Raw genomic sequence first — 21,353 nt, forward strand, 5'->3', positions numbered from 1 at the left:
AGTACAGATCCAGTCACAAAGCCTACAAAACCGACGTACCCACCCCAACTTTTCTTAGGATTTCCATCAGTGAGCGAGACACAGTGAAGCTTATCTTTCGGGTGACAAAAAGTCAGGCAGCCGCTAAAGTCGCCATATACAAGCGCTTCACACGACGAATGTAAGAATGGAACGTGTGTAATGTGATGTCGCACGTACGCAGCTGAGAGAAATGGCGGCGCTGAATGCTAACGACGTTACTGTATCCGGTGATCCTCAAAAGCCACGGTTACAAGAATGAGACAGAAGCGCATCATAATCCACTTATTGCATTGAGGCTATGTCAGCAAATACAATACGCTGGAGAGGACTTGCGCGAGGTACGATAAGTGGATCCGATACGCTTCTATCTCATTCATGTAACCGCGGCTTACGTAAACCAATAAAGTTGTGACTTAGCGTTATATTTGTTCTCTGGGGTTTGGTCATCAACTCATGCGGTACATCAACTCATCAACTGTTAGCGGTACAAGACCTCTAGCGACCTCAAGACAAGAGCGAGTCAGAAGTTCGGCTTAACAGCCGAAAACAGCTGTCCAGTGCTGGTATAGTGGCGTTGAGCACTTATAAACACATATTCTAATATTCCACGTGCAGCTCAAGAGCTTCGGCTACTTTTCTTTCTTACATATACAGGGCGTTTGCTCTAACGTGTCCAGAAGTTATATTTAAAGCGAGCGATAAAAGAAAAACCAGTGGTACTTTTCTGCTACTTGAGTAAGAAACAGGTACTGCTTCACTAGTAGCACCTGTTTATTAGTCAAGTAGCTGAAAAGTAGCGCTTGTTTCTCTTATATCGCTCGCTTTAAATAAAATTTCTGGACACGTTAGAGCAAACACCCTGTATACGTATACCTGTTCACGCAACAGATGTTCCTTGCTGCACCAACATCATTTGCAGTATAGACAAAGTTCGTACAATTGGACAAGCGAATTCTGTGAGAATCTGGCTGTGAAAATACCAGACACCCTACCCGATCTCGGTGCATGAAAAGGGGGGGGGGGTGGCGAGATCCCCGCAACCCGAGATCAGGGTTGCAACTGTCCGCTTCTCCGCACACTCTGGCGTCCCTGGTCCTCCAGTCACGATGTTGACATGGGGGTGTGACGATGAGGTAATATGAGAATGGTTCAGCTCTTATTGTCAGAGGCAGTTTCGATGCCTAGCGTGCACATGCTGGCCACCGGTCAAAATCTGAAATGCAGGTAATGACCCGGATGGACAGCTTCTCATTCAACGAGAAGTCTACACACGACATCCCTGTTCTCCACGACATCTCAAGACGCACAACTTGAACCATATACGCCTCTTAAGCGTAAAAAAAACCAAAAGATCCAAGACGCAGTGGCACGGACAACAACAAAAAACCCGCGCGGCATTCCACAGCGAAGACATCAGCGAGCAGTTCGGCGTTCACAAGATGTATTATAAAAAGAGAAAAGTAAAACGGGAGGGAGGAAGGGAGGGTGGACCGACAAGAACAGAGGACGCCTTGCTAGCGAACCAGTTCTCCCTCGCTTCACTTTCGTATAGGAGTCGCACCTTTCTCTACCAATTTCTTCCTAGACACCACGTGACTGGTGGCAGGCCACTAGGTCAGCTGAACGGGCGTAGTATAAAACCGAAGGCGCCACGAAGAGGTGCTTTCCTTTGTGAGGGGACTGCGCCGTGCTGCGACGTTCGGGGGGCCTCGCGTTAAAAAAGAAAAGAAAGATAAACACCCGTCCGCCCAGTTATTATTAATACAAGAAAAGGTGCACGTATATAGATACACAGAAAGTAGACCAGATTGGTGTCTTCGAAGTGAGGTGCATTCATTGGATTGACGTGTCGCCAATATGGTAAGTGCAAGTATTGCTTTTGTACATTGTATCTGGTGGGTCTTTGTATATACTAGGTGCATGACATTGGACCTCAGTTTGTTTATCCTCTTTTGGCTGTCGATCGAGCATTTTATGAGTGTCTCCATATTAGTCGCTTCCTGTAACAATGCCTTGTGTAAACAGATTCTGTTTTGACATTATGCCGGTATTGGATCGGCCATACCCAAAATTGGAGGAGGGTTTGCGATTTTCACGCGCGCACGACCTATAAATACAATTTGTGACAGTGCTTCGCATATATAATATTCTGCAGTACACTGAGCCACCACCTTTGAAGGGGACATATTTCCTAAATTATCTTCCGCCACTTAATAATGACGCCGCACGGAATAACTGTGTAGTAATGTGAAATATCGGGAATGATCGTGCAGTCACACATTCTCAAGTTCATTATTGGATAGGGTGCTACCTCAACGGTGAAACATCCCACTACATTGTCATCACTTATTTGTCGTTGTTGTTATCAAGAACAAGCTTAACGTATAAACCTGGTTTCTAGTTTAGGCTGGGTAACATTTCGTTCGTGTGCATTGTCACTGAGAGCAAAGAAGCAATACGAAAAAGAAGAAAGACAAAAAAAAAAGAAGGAAAAGAGGAGGTTGAAACACCCAACTACACACACCCTAACACTCCCCACCTTTTTTTTTTTTTCTGACATAAATACGCGTATTTTATATGAACATACTGGTAGCAGCCAGCTGATAGGGGTGTCATACACCCCAGCGGAATCGCACCCCCACCGACCCGAGATGCAAATTCTGCTTCAAGCTGATACAAAACGCTAATTATGCGTATTAACATGTAATTATGCATCGATCGCGACGGTTCCTAGGAACCAAGTAGTAACCGTTGAAAGGGAGCGCCTTCTCCACACTTGCAATTCACCGTGTTACCTGTGTACACAGTAATGATAAGCAAATGAATACAATTTAGCCTTGTTTCCCTGAAGCTTTTTTTTCTTTAGTAGCATCCACGGGCTGTATTGAACGGGATTAGTGCCACTTTCTTTTTTCCGCGCAAAGTCAACTGGTTTCTGTTTCCGGTTGGAAGCACATTTGGCACATGAGTGTCTTTAGTGGGATGCTTTATATTTTTTCATCCCCTCTATAAGTGCGGCAGTGAGTCGATGAGAAATGACACAAAATGACGGGCATTTTGCCGACCTCCTTTTTTTTTTGGTATAATCGTGCGCTCTGGAAATTAAGTTGACTAGCAGTCGGAGGGGGGAAAATTGAAAGGGACAGCTCTTCTCTGCCAACCCGGGCGAAAGTATAGTAAGAAATATTCTCCTGTATAGTTCTTGTGAGCTGGTCAGCGGCTGCTATACGTGGTAGAGCATTCACTGAATGCAAAACGAGATGCTCTATTAATTGAATTGAGTTGCATTGTAAAAAAAGAAAAACATCGAGGACACGCACCATTAACGTGGATGCCGGCTGCTTCGTAGCTGTTGTATAGCTACGTGTTGATGAAAGACAATGGAATTAAAAGAAATGAGCTAGAAAGAAAAATATGACTCTGGCATACAAACTGACTGCGAAAAGAGTGAAAAAAACTCAGTTAAGGAAGGGAAAACACGAGGGACCTGTGCAACCCACTCAATGTTTTCAAACGTGAGTTTGACGTTGTAATCTCCATATTATCTTATTGTATCGTCGTCATCATCAGCTGCACCCTATAGCTGCTGGCTGCTCCACAGGGCAGGGAACGCATGGTGTAGCGTTGTCTTATGTTGTGTGTGGCAGGTATCAGGGCGGGCAAAAAAAGTATTTCGACTCTTTGTGTTCGGCTCCTTTTTCTTTCAGCGCTCTGACTCTTTTGTAAATGATCTGAGCCCCCGTCGTACATGTGCTTTTTCAATTATATTCTACCGCTATTTTCCTATTATTTTGATTTCTTTATCTTAGCATGAAACTTTCAGCATTATGGAGTACAAGGATCCATGTTGATGGATATAACAACTAAATGTTTTTCTTTTTCTTTTGTCATCATCGACAGCACATGGCGTTTCTTTGCAGGAGAGCCAATATTGGTGCCGTATATTTATTAATTTATTTATTCAGCAATACTGCGAGCCCATCTCGGGCCCAAGCAGGTGTCACCACAATAATCGAAAGTAAGTACAACAATACACAACTAGCACTGACGTTAAAAATATAACTGAACTATAAGCTAAACTATAAGGTATATAAACTATACTATAACTAACTGTACTATAATATACTATAACTATACTACAACTATACCATAACTATACTAAAAGTATAGCTATAAGTAACTAGTATAGTGCAATAACAACGAGAAAGACCGCAAGAAGTAGCAAGGATCAGCATGATTCCCTGCCAGCAGAAACTCACCCAGTAAAACGAGGCAGCTAGTTCCAGAAACGTATGCATGTATTTCGCGTAATCTTCATCAGGTACTAGGAGATGCTGGTGTAAGATCGGCTGGCCCTACGCGGCTAAGCCATCTTGGGAGACTAGAAATAAATCCTGTGCACTTGAAATAGATAAGGGGCAATGCGGAAACAGGCTGGATTATCCTGCCGCGTGGTGTGCAGCATCATTCGCATGCGGAAATGAATTTGTTCACGAAAAGGAAGTTGCTGGGAAGAGCTGTGCGATTTATCGGGGATCTCTTTTACGCAACCCTGTTCAAATTAGCTCTTATCTTCCATTTATGGGTCAAATAAACAGCACTCGGCGGATATGACACGCACGGGGTGGCAAACTAGTAGAGTGTTACGGCGGATTTGCACCGCGTACGCTCTGAAAACCGAGCTAAAACACCGCATAGCACGCTCCTAGAAAACCATCACCCCGAATGACAACGCTCTCTGCCTTGGTTTGCTGAAATAGGCGGGCGCGCGCCATTTTTACTGTGGCAGTTATGAACTGCGTAACGCCTCCCGGTTTCAGCAAATCAGGGGGAAGAATGATGTCACTCGAGATGATGGTTGACCAGGAACATGCTATGCGGTGAAGTTCATTTTTAAGAGTGTAGGGTCCGGGGCATGGGGCACCTTAGGTGGGGACTTTAAAGATAACCTTGAACAACGTACGTTTCGAACAACACATTTCCAGCTCTTTATAAAGTAAAGTTACCGGACCAAAGTAGCCAGGCGGGGTAACACTGATCCTGATCATAACACTGATCCATCGTAAAATGCAAAATTCCTACATGGAAAAGGATAGACGTCACCTCGTTAAAAAAAAGCAATGACAAAGAAAAAGAGCATTATCATGGCCTTGTTGTTACTTGCTTAGCTCGTTCTGCTACCCCCGTAACTTTGTCCATACCGTAATACTGTTCAGCCAAAAAGCACAATGCTGAACCCAGAACCCTTTACTGTACAGTCATCACGATGATAATGGCCATGTTTGCGTAGTACAGCGTTATGAGTTCAGCATCGCGTCGTGCATTTAGTCCACGTACTTTTCGGCTGACCAGCATTACAGTATGGATAAAGCTACGGAGCAGAACGAGCTAAACAAGCAAGAACAAAGGCACGATAGTACTCTTTTCCTTTCTTTTTATTTGGTGTACTCTATCCTTTTGTATATGTAGCACACCTGAAACGAGTGCTGAATTTTACATTTACGATCTAATACCGATCAGCAGTGAAAACTCGTAGATGGATCGCCACAGTTCATTGTACCCCATCAGAAAAAAAAAAATAAATGAAAAAGAATGGAGAGGGACAGTGAGGGTGACCAGCCACAGCGAAGCTATTCACTATAGACGGTACTCTTATTACCTCGTGAATATGTGACTTGTACGTTCAACCGGTAATTCTGCTTCATCTGACGAGTTGAACAAAGCACCTTGCGTTTGTCAAAGCGATACAAATACGTCGGTACAGCTGAGTCGAAAGTGGCAGCATCAGCGTACACAACATTTCGAAGGCTATAGTATTGCTGCTGTCCATCACGACAGAACAGGGTTACCGAATACAGGAAGTTCAAAATTAAGCTTTCACGAGCGCTACGCAAACACAGCGATGACAGGAAACTGATATCTTGATGATATGATATGATATCTTATGATATTATATGATATCTATCACGATATGATAACTTTACGCTACTTGTGTAAGAAACTGTAAGAAGATGCTGCTAATTATGTAGCACCTGTTTCTTACTCAAGGAACAGAAAAAGTAGCACCAGTTTTCTTTTGTTCCCCTATTTATAAAGTGCTAGCGAAAACTTAATTTTGAACACCCTGTATATGGATGCTCTCTGTGAACTATAAAGTCGATTGCTTTACATAGAACCGCTCCTAGTTTTCTTTTTCTGGAGAAAGGGCCTTGCACACTTATGCTCGCACTATGCGGGGAGCCGTTCAGCCCAATTACGCGTAACATTGAATGTCCTCAAGCACTACGAATATATTCATGAAGGGCACGCAGTTATTAGAGCACTTAACGTGTACTTTGCATATGGATGCTGAGGCGAGGGCTGGGGAAGGTCGAGTACAAGTAGGCCTCTGACGTTACCGGTTATAACGTAGATGAAACGCCTTTTTTTTTAGAGCCTGAACGATACGAAACTATAAATTTGTTGGAGGACAGAATAATTTTCTTCGTGTGGCTGAAAAAGGTGTGCCCCAAGTTGCAGGCGTGCGCATGCATTCAGTTCCGAAAGAAACTATTTACGAAAGTTCCGTAGTAGTCATGCTCAGCGTCACATACTTTCCGCAAAATTTCAACTTGGACACGCTACATGATTGGCAGCATCAGGTGATGACGCAGATATGCTGGTTGGTAGCGGGTGACCGTGGTAGAAAGTATCGCTCCGGTGTGTTTGCCTCGAAAGTGTAAGGAACGAAATTTACGGGATTCGAAAAAAATGTTCGCGTTGCAACGAAACATAACAACGTATGTCTCGAAAAAAAATATTAACAATAACAAAGAAAGAAAGCAAGATGGGATACTGAGTGGTGTATGGGGCAGCATTTGACTTTTCTTTCTGAACTAAAGCCCAGTTCACTGTCCGAACAGAAACACGCGTTGATGTTTCGGCCAGGAACTTACTATCGGACGAGTATCACACAGACGTAAAAAGGCGTGTCGGAGATCTGCATTGGTCGGTGCATCGCTTTCCCAATGAGCAATAAGGCAGTGTACCACCAAAGCCGCGGTGAATCGCCCACCTCATCAGCATCATCATCCACTGTATGTGTGTGTGTGTGTGTGTGTGGTCGGTGAAACTCCATGCGTCCTAAGCCAGGACAGTTACGCAGTCGTTACTACCATACGATTTTAATGATTTCACTGATCGATGTTATTGATACTCAACGATACCTTAAGTGACAGGACTTCGGGCTACAATGCTTAACCAGAGCAGTAATGAATTTACAATAACGAAATTCGGTGGTAGCCATTTCGAGAGTCATTTCCTGTTTCGATGCAGCGGGAGTTTTACGTAGTAAAATAGCGTTGAGTAAACAGCTACCGTCAGTACTGCACCGGTATGTCAAAGCATTCTATACACAGGTAGACGACTGTGCGATGAACGGTTGGAGAAGAGCAAGGAAGAAGAGAACGAACGAGAGAGGCGATAGCTAGATTAGCTTGATGGTTCCATAAGAGGATTATTATTTTCATATAGTCTTCATATTCTAGCGTTGTCGGACAGAGCGCAGAGAAAACTACCTCTGCTTGTCGATGCCAAGCCTCGCACATTTTTATTTCTCTCGAAGGAATTATTCAATAGAACATATGTTGCGGTTGCAGTATTTAACTTTTTTTTTCTTACTACCATCATCGTGATCATTGACTGAATTGCTTAGAAAATTAAAGTAAACTGGCGAGCTATGCCACGAATTTACCCATTTGTGGCAATAATATTCGTCTGGACAGAACGCTCTTCCTGTCTGTTCCTCCGTCCCTTTGTCTTTTGCGTCGTGTTTACTTCACTATGCATTCGCGCCAACTAGCCCAATTGCTCGTCGTGTTCCGTGAATTTACCACCGAATCATAGACCTTGTTGTAGTAAGGGAGTAGTAAGGTAGTAATCTTTGACTGTACTCGACTATGGCTCGCTTTCCAAACAGTGACGTCCTCTAAAATAAATTTTTGAGCCTCGATGCAACAGTTGGGTATTTATATATATCTTATCTTTGCATCAGCTGCAAGGCGCACAGTGTTTGTCGTTTGTGCACTGTCGTTTATTTCGATAAACGGTGGGTCGTGGTGGTGGTGACGAAAACCGGCTTGCCGTTGTTGGCCTCAAGAATGTGGGCTGCGTCACGACTGTAGCCAGGATGAGATGAGATGATGTGATGAACGAATGATACTACAAGCACACGTCTGACCTATCGCACCCCAAGTATCAATTGATACACTAAAAGCTACCACGCTGCTCAAAACGTCGCGTGCGTATATCATACTCTACATCGTAGCTCCGGGTATCATTAACAAGGTTTCTCCTGATCTTCAACGGGCTTATTAAAATTCATGACGGACGCGGGATTCATTTAATCACCTTTTACAACTTACTTTAGAACCAGATGAATCCACGCTCTGAGCAATGCTATACCGCCTGCGATGCACCGCTGTACAAACAAGTTTAAAGAGAGAGAACCATCTGGCGCACAGTCAAACGCCCAGAGGCTCGGTAAAGTCCAAAGGGCAGAACGACTTGCCGGCTCCCTTCAATATTAATATGACAACGGCAATCAATAGCCGCAGATTAATGCTCCTCCAGCGCAAGAGGTGAGCCCCCATGTCACGGCCCTCGGAAGAACAGGTCTTCTCATCCGGTACAAACTGGAATGACGCTTTTGAAAGCCCGCAAGTGCTGACCTACTGATCTGGCACTGCTGGCCACTTGAACGTTGCAGCTGCACTGCGTTTCTGCAGGAGTGCAACACTTTCGATGACGCTGTTGCAAATAGACTTTCGTGCTTCCGCTCTTCCGTGATCCCGTCGAGTATCGGCAGAGAGTCGGGAAGTCGAAAAACCGGAATGTACGATGAATGTAGTTTAGGTGATGATTGTTTGGTGTAAGCGAAAGGAAAACTTAAATGATGACGCGAAGCTGTTTCTCATGGGCGGTGCGGCAATATTGGCACATAGTAAAATGTTCACAAGCATTTAGTGTCGGTTGCTTTGTAGCTGTTTTTCTTTTGCCCAGCCCGTGCGAGAGGATAAGTCACTTCACGTATATACGTATACAGTCAAACTCCTTTATAGCGAACACCTTTTTAATGAAAATACCACTACAGCAAATTTTTTTGCGGTCCCGCTGGAGCCCTATAGGTCCAATAACGGACATCCTTTTTAACGAAAATACCTTTACTGCAAATTTTTTTGCTGTCCCCTGAGTTTCGTTGTAAAGCAGTTTGACTGTATTACCAAATAAATCAAAAACTGTAACGGGGAATAAGAAGATGATCAGTGGGCTAAAAGTGAAGGAAGGTGGTAGTGGTGGGGATGAAACTGCGTGCCGGAGGGATCGTGCGCCCTAGGCCGACTTCATAGGGAACGGTGCCGATATAGGACTTAAAGCGCCTGACGAAAAACACGCGGACAACACAGCCGGGACCCGGATTCGAACGCGGATCACCTTTACCCGACTAATCTAATCAACGAAAATACAAAAGAGCAATGTTGGGGGGAGGGGGGGAGAATATAGGTTTATTGCAAAAAAAAAAAAAAAAACACGAAAGAGAGTAATGTTGTGGTAGCAATGGCAAACCTTTACTGAACTCCGACAAATGTGTTCATTGACAGAACAAGGCGAATATGTTGGCATGAGGAGCTTCGAGTTTCATATCTTTTGCTTATAATTCTAAAATGGTGGCGGCATCCTACAGGTCCATCATACAGTTGGCAATATCATTTCCTTGACGATAAAAGCGCTAAAAGAGACAAACACAGACGACACAACATAGAGCACTGTATGTACCAAATGTACCCACAGGCCCAAATAGATGTTTTACCGGCAATATCATTGTTTGCAGTACTAGTCCTGGGGAGATTTTTTTCAGAAATCTTGTAAATCCGACGCTGTGCCGATGAAAGCCAACAAGCTCGAAACGGCCCTCTCCCTTCAGATCGGCGGATCAGCTAGCGTCCTCAGCACACCTGAGCTGCAGCCATTGTTTACCAACTCCGGACGACACAGACATGCAAATGGCCGTTCAGCAGCTTGTTCAACTGCGCCACCCTGGGATACCGGACACCATGCACCATCATCGCGCCCTTCTCCCATGAAAAACCTTTTTCGAGGCATACAGACCATGCTCCATAGGCTACGCGCTCGACCTGCGTTCACCAACTCTCAACTATTCAAGATCGGCTCTAGGGGTGACGCCTACTGTGGTCATTGTCAACAACCTGAAACAATCAAGCACGTCCTGCGTGACTGCCGAGCATACCATTGTGCGCGCGAAGCCCATCTCCCCCACTCCAGCTCTGGCAAGCTAGCGGACATCCGCTACCCCGGTGGTTCTTATGCCGACCGTTCCGCTAAAGCAAGAAACCTTGTTCCCTCTCTGCAGTAGGCGGTCTTGCTCAGCGACCCCTCTAACACTTTGCCTCACTCACTAACTCACTCACTCACCCTCTACGCAACTCCACCCTTCATCAGTCTTTTTTTTTTCGGCTACAGTCGTGACGACGCCCACTTCTGTATTACCCCCACCCCCTCCCCGGCTGCAATGTATGTCTTGGGATTTTCTCCATTAGACCTCCCCATTATCTGTAGACTTAACACTAATACAAGCGCCTGTGTAGTTTAATTAGGACATGCAAAGGATACTTATGCTACGGCTAACACACAACAATGACCTGCGAGCTGCATGACTCACAATGAAACTCCATAACGTTGACACAGTATAGAGGAGACGTTTCATTTTCCTTAGAATGTCAATAGAGTTTATTCTGATATCCTGGTGAATCCCTATTGATGTCCAATGAAATATTGGCCACCGCAATTCAATTTGGTGCATGTTAGTTAGGACACAGCACGACCAAAGCAGTAAACACACCCAGACAGACAGACAGATCACGTCTGTTTGCTTACAACCCTGCAGTGTTGTACATAGCGAGTGTTGTAGGTAGCGATATCGCTACATTTTAAATCAGTAACGGGGAAAGCATTTCCGTTACAAATCTGAGTAGCGGCGGACTCTTTCTCCGCTACCGTTATCGCTACTTTTCATAATATGGGAGACGTGGAACACGGAGCAAAAATGCGAGAACGGCGAAGCAGATTCTTTTTCTTGTTATTCCTTATAGTTATTTGTTGATCAGGCAGACTGATGTGACGACCTTCTTCAGTTTCACGAACTCTCATAATCGAAGCGCAGTGAATATGTAGAAGTATAATTCGTGTTGATTCTGTGCATTTTTTTTTAACTTTTTTAGCTCACATTTGTGAAACACGAACAGGTATGCATAACTTTATTAACATACCACATAATGTGGGCTACGATGCTAGTTTGCGTGCTACAGTTGCAAGACTAGTGTGAGCGTGTTGATATCACATTTCAAACTATGTTTTGCAACTTTATTGTTCGTCGTGTCGTTCGGAAAAGAAATACGAAAATATATCGGAGACACAACGAGATCTCGCGACAGTCATCGCACTCCAAACGCACCGCTGACTTTGCTTTAAGATGTTTCTGCCACTGGTGAGACATTTCTGGCAAGATAGAATTACTTTAACTTACACAGATTGCCGAACGCGATCTACTTAACTTCTTATATGAAATACGTTACACTGTAGGTATATGAGCCAAACAAAATGAAGAAATAATATCATTCGGGAGTCAGTGTCAACAAACCTCTACCCGAGAGACGTCATCATGACGTTGGTAGACAGATTGAAACCGAAAGAGATCGGAAGGGGAAAGCTGGGTTCCACGAATGGGCATTTGTTCGCTGCCTCCTATTGAAAGAAAACTAGGACCGAAGGTCGCGTCCCTTTCAGAGGCCATCGTAATCTCCTCAAGAACGTAGCTTTCGTGCGGGACCTTGTTCGCCACCAGCTTTGAAAGTAGTTCAACTCTACCAAATTCGCGGCGGTGTCGAACACTATGGCGTCATTTGTTTACAAACAGGTAGAGGTCTATATGGCCAATATGGCGGCGAGACCCTCACTAGCGCCGCCACTGTGCCGCCTCTTGGTGGGAATCATCGTTTCGGTTTCGGTTCTCTTACAGTAAAAACTGTCATATTGGAATGCAAATGCGACTTACTTGGAATACATATGTCGTTTTCGTCATGCATTATCAGGAAATATCAACGCTGGACAGCCTCTTACACGTGCAATGCCTTGATACACAATGCAATGTGTGGATACTGCCCGGGAAGATCCGCACGACACGGTTCGTTCAGTGAACACCAGGGGGCGACTCTCAAACTTCTCGGGGCTCTTAGCACACTAGCTTGGTGGCGGTACACAAGCGATTAACTTTAAAGCAATTGATTGTTCACATCGTTCGCCATATTTAGAGAAAAGTTACATCATATTTTTGTTGAAATCCCGCATTATGGATGTAATCTCACACGAGTAGACTCTTCCTAAGGAACTCATATTCCCAGAAAAAGCGTACTGAACGTGGTTTAATCGTAGCAATTAAACATAATGAAACGTAGCATAATCAAACGCTTTGTAAGAGAACCCGTCGTGTAGCTCGAAGAATGAAAGCAGGGGCAAGCAACAACAGTAACTCCTAATTCCTACGAGAGACAAGCTTTGGTGCAGTATGCCAACAGCACTCAAGAGGTTGTCTATGATCTTGGAGGCGTTGTTCCTGGCGAAAGCATGAGCAAACACTGTGCCTTTCGTTTGGCTTTTTTACCACGTAGGAGCTAGTTACTGCTGACCCGATGAGAGTTCGCTTATGATGGCAGTTGCATCAGTTGACCAAAAGGAGAACTACTCAATCCGTCGGGAGTATAAGCAGACGGAAAGGTTTGAGTTGGGATACGCCGATGCCTCGAACAAAACACTATCATAAGTTCAATGTCAAATAGTATATCTTGACTGTAAGTAACGCCATGCTTCACGCTGCATAAATACTGCGTCGTCTTTAGACACATTCGGCAACGAGGTGTCTCTACGATAATGTATTATCTAGAGAAGGGTACGGTAGCAGAAAAGTAGCGGCATAGTATTTAAGTTACTTTTAATTGGTAGCGCTAGCGGTATCGCGTTACTTTTTCAAATTTGTAACGAGGCTGGTATTGCGCTACTTTTTTGTGAAGTTGCGGGTAGCGGTATTGCGTTACTCTGTTGGTTTGGTAGCGGGTATACCACTGGACAACACAACCTTTTTTCTAAACAGTTATACTATTCTTTCTGTCTGTCCGGGTGTATTTGCTGCTTAGGTCGTGCTATGTCTATTTACCAACTACCCAGTCATCACACTGTTTTGTAGTCAGGACACCTTGTGCGTGCAAAAAGTAGCACCCAGAGCATCCTATTCCATTTTTTTTATAAATTTAGAAACACTATTTTATGTAAACATGTCCTGTCCGCTGTAGATCTCCGTCTCTACCTGCTTTATTAAACGTAAGTAGATAACGAATTGGCTACATCCCACGTACACTGGACAAATGGAGACGCGAACATGGAGGATAGAAAGCGAGAATCTATGGGTTCTTTCTTCACACTGTAAGTGTTCAGACGCGCGAATAGTAGTTGAGCCAGAAGGTCATCTGAATAACCAGAAATCATGGGGGAAAAAGAACTAACTTTAGAGAACGGACCGAACAGATACCTACTAGATATATAGCTATGACCCATACCTCATTATTATCTACATCACCCCCTAGATGCTATAGTCTGGACTACGCAGGGTTTTGCACAAGCTACAACACGTGTGTCCCTTTATGTTTGCTTCCACGCAGTGCACGGCCGCAGACAGTGTGTGAGCACAAGCCTATACCCAACAACTGAAACTGAGGCTAATATCGATCCGTTTAGGGTTCTGTCCTTTTTGTTCTTTGGGGGCTCATTCATGAATGCATAGGAAAGTGACCTAATACCAGCATGGTCCTATCCGAAGGACGAAGGGCCTTGAAGAAGGCCTCTTGAAAAAGCATACCAGCCCTGTGAATGCCATCTGCAAGAATCACTCCGTAAGTGTCTCCCTGTTTTTCGTCCATTTCAGAATGCATCTTCATCGTGACAAGAAACCGGAATCTTTTGTGAAAAGAGTTATTGTATTTTAAATACAGGCTGTTGACAAGGCGGAACCAATAATTAGGCTGTGTTTCCTCCATCGTATATAGCGGCCGCTCATGCTAATCACCCACCGGTTGTACCGGAGCCGCTGCCAAATGCTACAAAACCAGTTCCTCCGCGTAACACTGCATATTTAATCCAGAAATACTGTTATGCGAGTACAGGATGATAAACCATGCTTGTAACGAGACGGTCGTTCCTGGCAGGCATGCGAGAATCGGAATATATTATGGGAACAACACTGCGAGGAGCTAACCTTGTCGAAGGAGACTCGTCAGACCGACCAATTGCAAGATGCAAATCTTTTTGTTACTGCTGTGATGTTCCACCCAACTTTAACTAAAACTACTGGAAACGCTGGAGTAGAATTACATTCGCTTGTACTGTATTCCACCTGTCGTGTTTACCAGATTAGGCATCACCATTGCAACTCACTATGGCGAGTATTATATTTAATGCATTCAGTGGCCATGGTAGCGAAACTTGGCTTCGTATAAGCTGTTGAAAAACTGCTACATAAAGAGATAATTTCGGATTATAATTTTCCGTCTTTGTGCACACTGCTGATCTTTTAACCATTTCTTACTATACGCACGCTCAGGAACCGTTGTCAAGCGTGTACGCGGCGTATTGCACTGGCGTTGGTCGTTGCCTATAGTCGTTGTCCTTGTGGAACGCCTCTCCTGGAAGAGCCACGTCAAATCAACAGTACTCCTGTTGATCGCGTGAAAGAAGCGTAGTTTATAGACGTTATACGTGAGGAATGCCTCTCCTAAACAGCCATGTCCAGTCGACAGCACTCCTGGGGGTCGTGTAAGGGCACTGAAATTTCTAGCCGCTGTCTTCGAGGAACGCCTCTCCTGGAACAGCCACGTCCAGTCGATCAGACAGGAACTTCCCCAAGCCTCAGTGCTATTGATGAGTGTCCAAACGATATTTCTTCTGCGCTCTAAGGCGTCGCTTTCTTTTGTACTAATGTATTCCCCAGTATCCTGCAGCATCATATCGGTTTGGATCAAGTCCACCCACTGCAACGAGTCTCCCCTCCTACAGAGCACACAAAAGGAGGCTCACCGTGCCACTGGACAACCTGACTGGAACATCCTGGCAGCTTTTAAAGGAGTAGTGTGAAGGCCCCCTGCATACATTCTTCGTTTTGGTTGCGGCGTATTGTGTAACAGATAATAGGGAGTTTCAGTCTAACGTACACTCTGTCGCCTTTGCGTACGTAAGGGACAGCGTGGTGGTTCTGCGCAATGTGCAAAGCTCTGCTTGTCTTGCGTGTGCGCAGAACCACCAACGCTATCCCTTACGTACGCAAAACAGATAGCGTACGATATAGGTACTAAAACTCACTAATGTGTGGTCTTGCTAAAGAGCGATTATCCTATAGTTGGACTGTCGCCCGCGCACGCGATGTCTTTGATGTTGCACTCTCTCCCCTCAACTGCTTCAGTCAGCCTAAGTGGTGATGACGTTGCTCTGTAATGTTGAGAGTCCCCCGCAAGTAGCGCAGCGATATTTTCACTGAGGAATGAGGCATCGCGGCTGATCGTCACGCTCATGCTACGTCACACGGACCCCATTACATCACGCAAGGAGCCGGGCATGTCCTCCACGGTTGCGACGCACTTGGCTGTTTGGACGCTCTCAGCTGCTTTTAAGGACCTTTTTCTAAACATAATTGAGCTGTGCAAGGCACCATACAGCAAACAGTATTGTGCATGGTTGCTCCTAATCATGGTGACTGGAGGGATGAATCAATCATTCCAGCAAAGCTAAATGTCACTTCCGTGCTTTCAGCATTTTTTTTAATGCTTTAAGTCATCTTGCTAAGATTTTATGTTGATTCTGGTCACGTTTTTTTACGTCTTTCTCAGTAATCAATTTTTCAGAGGCATGACTCTGCCCTTAATCTGCAATGCAATATAATTTTACAGTGTGCTTCTATCTCGGACTAGAAACAATGCTAAATAGATCTCATGTTTGTTTCTAGCTACCAGTGATGGCCACTAACTACTTCTACAGTAGTTTAACTATAACTACTAACTACTTCGCGATTGAGTAGGTTAACTAGTAGTTCAACTACTTTCCAGGGGAGGTAGTTAAAACCACTTCTTTAACTACTGCAATGTATTTTAACTACATCTATAACTACTTAACGTTGTCCATCAACACCAGTTCCATTCTATAGTGTTCTTGGACACCTAAATATGAATCACAAGCAGTGATAAAAGTGGAGATTTAGTACACATGCACGGCACAAGTGTTCTGCACCTCCGTTCTCATCAAACAAGTAGCTCAAGGTAAACGTCGGAAGCAGAATCGTGCCGTAAAGCTTGCGGCAAAATTGGAAGTAGTTGGCGCCTGCAGTCACCTAACTACCGTAGTTAACTACTCGAAATAGTAGTTTAACTAGAAGGTAACTAGAAAGTAGTTTAACTAGTAGTTGCCACTACATTTCTGCAAGTAGTTGATAACCACTTTTTAACCACAATCAGGTAGTTTAACTACATGTAGTTAACTACTGGCCATCACTGCTAGCTACATTGCTCAGAATAGACATCTTTAATGTATTTTTTTTTAAATTATCCCTTGTCCTTTGTGCTGCGTGGTGGTGGTGGTGAGTAATTTTCCTGGATAAGCATAAGCATTCCTGCATAAGCATTCCACACAAATGCAGAGTTGAAAAAACAGATAAATACATAGTCTCCCGTAAATGCTGTACCTACACACTCATTGAAGGTGTAGGGAGGCGTCCTGAACATGAGGAATATCGTCAATAGCTAACCAGAGCCGAACAGACTGTACACTCAAAATCGTACAAAATGTTTTCGCTGCAACAAAAGAGAAAGGTAACCTTGACCTACTTCCTCGTGTACTATTCTGTGTCGCTCTCGACGAGCTGCAGTGAGTAGACACTTTCCTCATTAAACTTGTATGCCCCTGATAAATTCCATGGGCAACAAGGTATCCCGTGCTACTTATATGACGATATGAAAGCACTAACAACGCTGTGAGCTGCCTCAGCAAGAACGCATGCGGAATGAACGGCGTATAATTTCTAGGTCAGCGTTTTGCTGAAGTGACATTACGGGAGGAACAAAACTCTGAAAAGGCGGAAACTATTAGAATCCCTCGTAAATTCCTTGTGTACCATGATGACGAGTACGTCGGGTAAAAGTAGCAGGTCAGGTAGTAGTGGCACAGTGCTTCGTAAGTTTCAATAGGAGATGGATTTGAAACAAATGAAACAGCGTGCAACCCAGGTTACTCTGTCAGTGAACGACCCGATTTGTCTGGGAGCGCCTCTAATGGCGCTTTTTTTTCTTAGAAGGAGGTATGTGTAGCGACATGGTCTCTTGCAGTTCATCGTCCTCATAATATGACTATACGAGCTTGCGATGCATCTCATTCTTGGCCTCTCTAGCATGAACTGCCTCTGCGGCACAGCCACAGTCTTTACAGCTAGGTCAGTCGCAGGAAAAGCAGAGTGAAGTATCTTTTCTGAGTAACAAGTGGCAGAAATAAAAATTCATATCACTCCTTGTTTATCCATTCGCCGTCCCAGTACAACAATACAACACCAATGCAACAAGCCATTCTCATACACGTTCTCTGAGAGTTTCTGAGATTCTGAAGTTCGTTCTCTGAAGTTTTGTTTCTCTCTAAATAATTCCTGTAATCATTTCGACAGAAGCCAGACGCTGGCCACCATTTCACCTTAGTAAAAGTGGCAGAACTTCATTTCCGCGTATGAGCTGTCAGGTCGGTTTGTTGTGTCAGAAAACTTTCACAAGATATTTTCTTTAGCTCTTAATGCAAGATCCCTCCCTGATGGACACTTCATGCACTTGATGGGCATGATGGACTCACATGGAACACTGACTCTGTGGCGCATTAAAACTCAAGCCAGGACAGGTCATTCCAAAGTGTGGAAGTCAATACCACGGTAGTGGTCGATGACATTTTAAGCGTGCGTGGAACCAAAGCGTCCTTGAGTCGAGATCCAAGTCGGACAAAATATTCAGAAGCAAGCGTATGTTCACTGCACAAATTTAGAATTATTCAAGCTCTCGTTACCAAGTGCTACCGGTTACAAATTTTTGTGCGCGCCCTGCGGTGAAAGCTGTCGGGCACAGTGCTCTCGGTTGCGGGTTACGCACATTTCAGTTACTGTTTTAGCGCACGAATGTACTGCTTAAAAGCTATTACCGTCCGATATTAAAGAACACTTTTTGTCTTTTCCAGCGGGCCCCTCTCCTAATCTTGAGCCTGATGGCTTTCACCGTCCTCCTTCACCAAGCCTACGGTCAAGGCTCCCGCAGCAGGGGACCACAGTCCCGTCGTCCATCCACCGAAGCCCCAGCTTACGACGACTACTACTACGACGAAGAGGGTGCAGAAGAAGAAACGCACAAGAAAGCCGAAAAACAACCGGCGTCATCAGGCAGTCACAGTAGAGGAGGAAGCAGCCACGGCAGTTCCTCGTCGAGCAGCTCAAGCTCACGAAACAAGCCGGAACCAGTTGACGACTACGAGGAACCACCACAAAAGCCGTCCACGCCGAAGCCACCACCAAGTTCATCATCGTCTTCATCTTCTAGGCCAAAACCAGCTGAACCTAAGCCTGCTGCTGAACATCAAGAACAAGACCATGCGAAGAAAAACGGTCCAATCTCGCCATCTACACTTTTCCTGGCTCCACGGAAGAACAGGCTACAACGCCCCAATGTTCACTACGCTGCTAGACCTCGTCCGACTCTTCCAAGCTTCATTAAGAGCCCGCCAGCCCTTGGGGCCATTTCCACAACGGAACTTCCTGTCAGGGTAGCTGCTACAGAGGCTACACGTACCACAGCCCAACCTAAGGTCAAGACGAGCACGACGCCAAAAAGCTCGAGATTTAACAATGGAAATGGAGGCCGAAGAAAGGAGCGGGTGACTACAGAGCCTTCAGCCGCCAGTGACGCTGGCTCTGGCTCTGGTCGCCGGTTCGGAAAGACTGGTCGCGTAAAGAACACGTCAAGGCCCAGGTTCCGTGCGGGAGCCAACTAGGAATGACATTTCAGGGTATGGGGCATGTTGCGTACGTACCGTACTTCTTCAAGACGTTGCCTCTCGGCAGTAACATTGCTATCAAGAGTGCTGTGAAAATTTGCATTTCACCGTAGTCAGGGTCGTTGACTATCCCTCATAAAAATCGACTGATAACCTTTTTGTCTTCGTCTACGTTCTAGAACTGCTCCATTATTGCAGACGTAATGAGCTGCAGGCATATGCACAAAGAAGTACGGTACAGGAAAGAAGGATAAGGCATCCACGCCTACAGAAAAAGCGTAGGCATGACACAACCGGGACTACAGGCTTTCCACATGTCATGCCTTGACGCGTTCAGTTCGAAAACACACCCATTTCTTATAGATAATCAACAAGACGCGTTCCATTTTTGTTACCGTTCACACCGCTATACACCTTTTGAAATCGATCACGTTATGTTACGAAGAGGAATTATGTGTGCAAACAGAAAAGATTTCGTATCGCGTTATGGGAGAACATGCACAATACCAAGCATATAGCAAGCTAGTTCCGGGGAGGGAGGCTTGCGTATTTACTGCGTTTCGTTTTCACGACAGGCATAGCTCAGACGCAACGTTATTAGGTAGGTGTGAAGCGATTGTCTTGTGTACTCCATTGTACCGCAGCCGTCAGTATACACCGTAATACCAATAAAGAGTTTCATTCATACACGTTGTATCAAGAGAAATTCGTATGTGAATCATCGTTAGCATTATATTTAGGTTCATTGCTGAATAAATCATGTGTGACTCGTTTGGGCTTGGTCGTTTATTTCGTATGCTGCCAGCAGTGTGATGACGGAACCAGGTCATACTGATTTGCTGATTTTCGGTGTTGCCAAGTAAGTTTCATTTTGTTTATATCTTGTAAACTGCGATCTGGCATTATGTGTGGAGTTGTGATAGTTCTCATAATATTTCCAAAGAAATTGCCTCCTTTTTTAGCTGTGAGCGCGGTGGAGGTAGTGATTTTATGTATTTATGTAGTCTTTTTTTATTTTATACGTGACGGGCCCGCCTTAGCTCAGGGGTCTGTGACACAGGGCCCGGCGTCAGCAGCAATTACCGACCACCAAATTTACAGCCGTAGACAAAAGAAAGTACAGCCTAGGTTTCCTTTACTTCTACAACGTATATGCGTTTCGTAGGATCATCACATGCTAGGATGGCACATTTTAGAGCTCAGCAACGACAGTCGGTAAGATATGGTACGTATTTTTATTAAGTGACTTATCGTTAGCAGATTCCACTGTGCAGCAGAATGCAACATTATTGAGGTATTAAGCGTTTTATATTTCCCGGGTGCATATAAACGACAAACTGTCTGGGTAATGGTGCACCAAAACAGCAAACAGCACAAAAACTATACAACAACACAGTAACATCAGCAAATATACGTGAAAGATGTCAATATCGTGAGTGATGCAAAAATTATCGAGATCAATTAAAAAGTTCGAGGACTCGATATAAAGGATGTGCGTGACTCTTCGGAATGTAAAACGATAGATCTTGCCTGGTAATAACCGTGGGTACGCAAGAAGGAACAGAGGAAAGACATTCAGGACAGTCAATATCGTCTTGTAGCAGCTTATACAGAGAGGTAAAGCCCGTGTGAGGCGTCGTTGAGGCGAACTGTTGATATCGCACATGAATTTTTCGAAAAGTGCGAGGTTCCCACTGGAATAACGGGTGTAACATGAGGCCTGAACGATTGGAGTTCGTTTCATGCGAACGCGTTGCAGAACAGCACCTTCCCGAAACTGTAAAAACATAAATTGGTCTTCAGAAATCACTGTCTGAAGCGCTGGGCTTCCCTGAAATGGCACTTGCATCCGGAAACATGTGTACATGGAACACGTGCCAATTTGTTCGACATTGTTCGCCAGCCCATTCTGGCTAATTTTCTCTCCCGTGAAGCGCATAGATATTAAACAAACGAGTTTCATATATTAGCATTGTCTCTGCAGCCGGGGGAGCACCAGTGGCAAAAACATCATGGTGACGAACTTTTGTAAGCCAATCAGAAGATAGCGTGCACCCGAGTAACTTCAGAGACGATTGCTTCTGAGCTCGTCTGCTCCGCGCCTACCAAATGCAGGCGGCCCACCTTTGACAAAGGCGTGCCATCATTGGTAGGTTACAGTATGAAGT

At 44.7% G+C, this 21,353-nt stretch overlaps 1 protein-coding gene across 1 annotated transcript; it reads left to right on the forward strand.

Moving 5' to 3' along the window:
- Positions 1-1,619: 1,619 nt before the first annotated feature.
- Positions 1,620-19,958, forward strand: LOC135395253 (uncharacterized). Its single transcript, XM_064626493.1, has 2 exons — positions 1,620-1,881; positions 18,376-19,958. The coding sequence occupies exons 1-2, from the start codon at positions 1,879-1,881 to the stop codon at positions 19,180-19,182; spliced, it is 810 nt and encodes a 269-aa protein (XP_064482563.1). The 5' UTR covers positions 1,620-1,878; the 3' UTR covers positions 19,183-19,958.
- The last annotated feature ends 1,395 nt before the right edge of the window (positions 19,959-21,353 follow it).

The sequence above is a fragment of the Ornithodoros turicata genome, chromosome 5 (assembly GCF_037126465.1).
Source record: "Ornithodoros turicata isolate Travis chromosome 5, ASM3712646v1, whole genome shotgun sequence".
In the NCBI taxonomy this organism is placed as follows: domain Eukaryota; kingdom Metazoa; phylum Arthropoda; class Arachnida; order Ixodida; family Argasidae; genus Ornithodoros; species Ornithodoros turicata.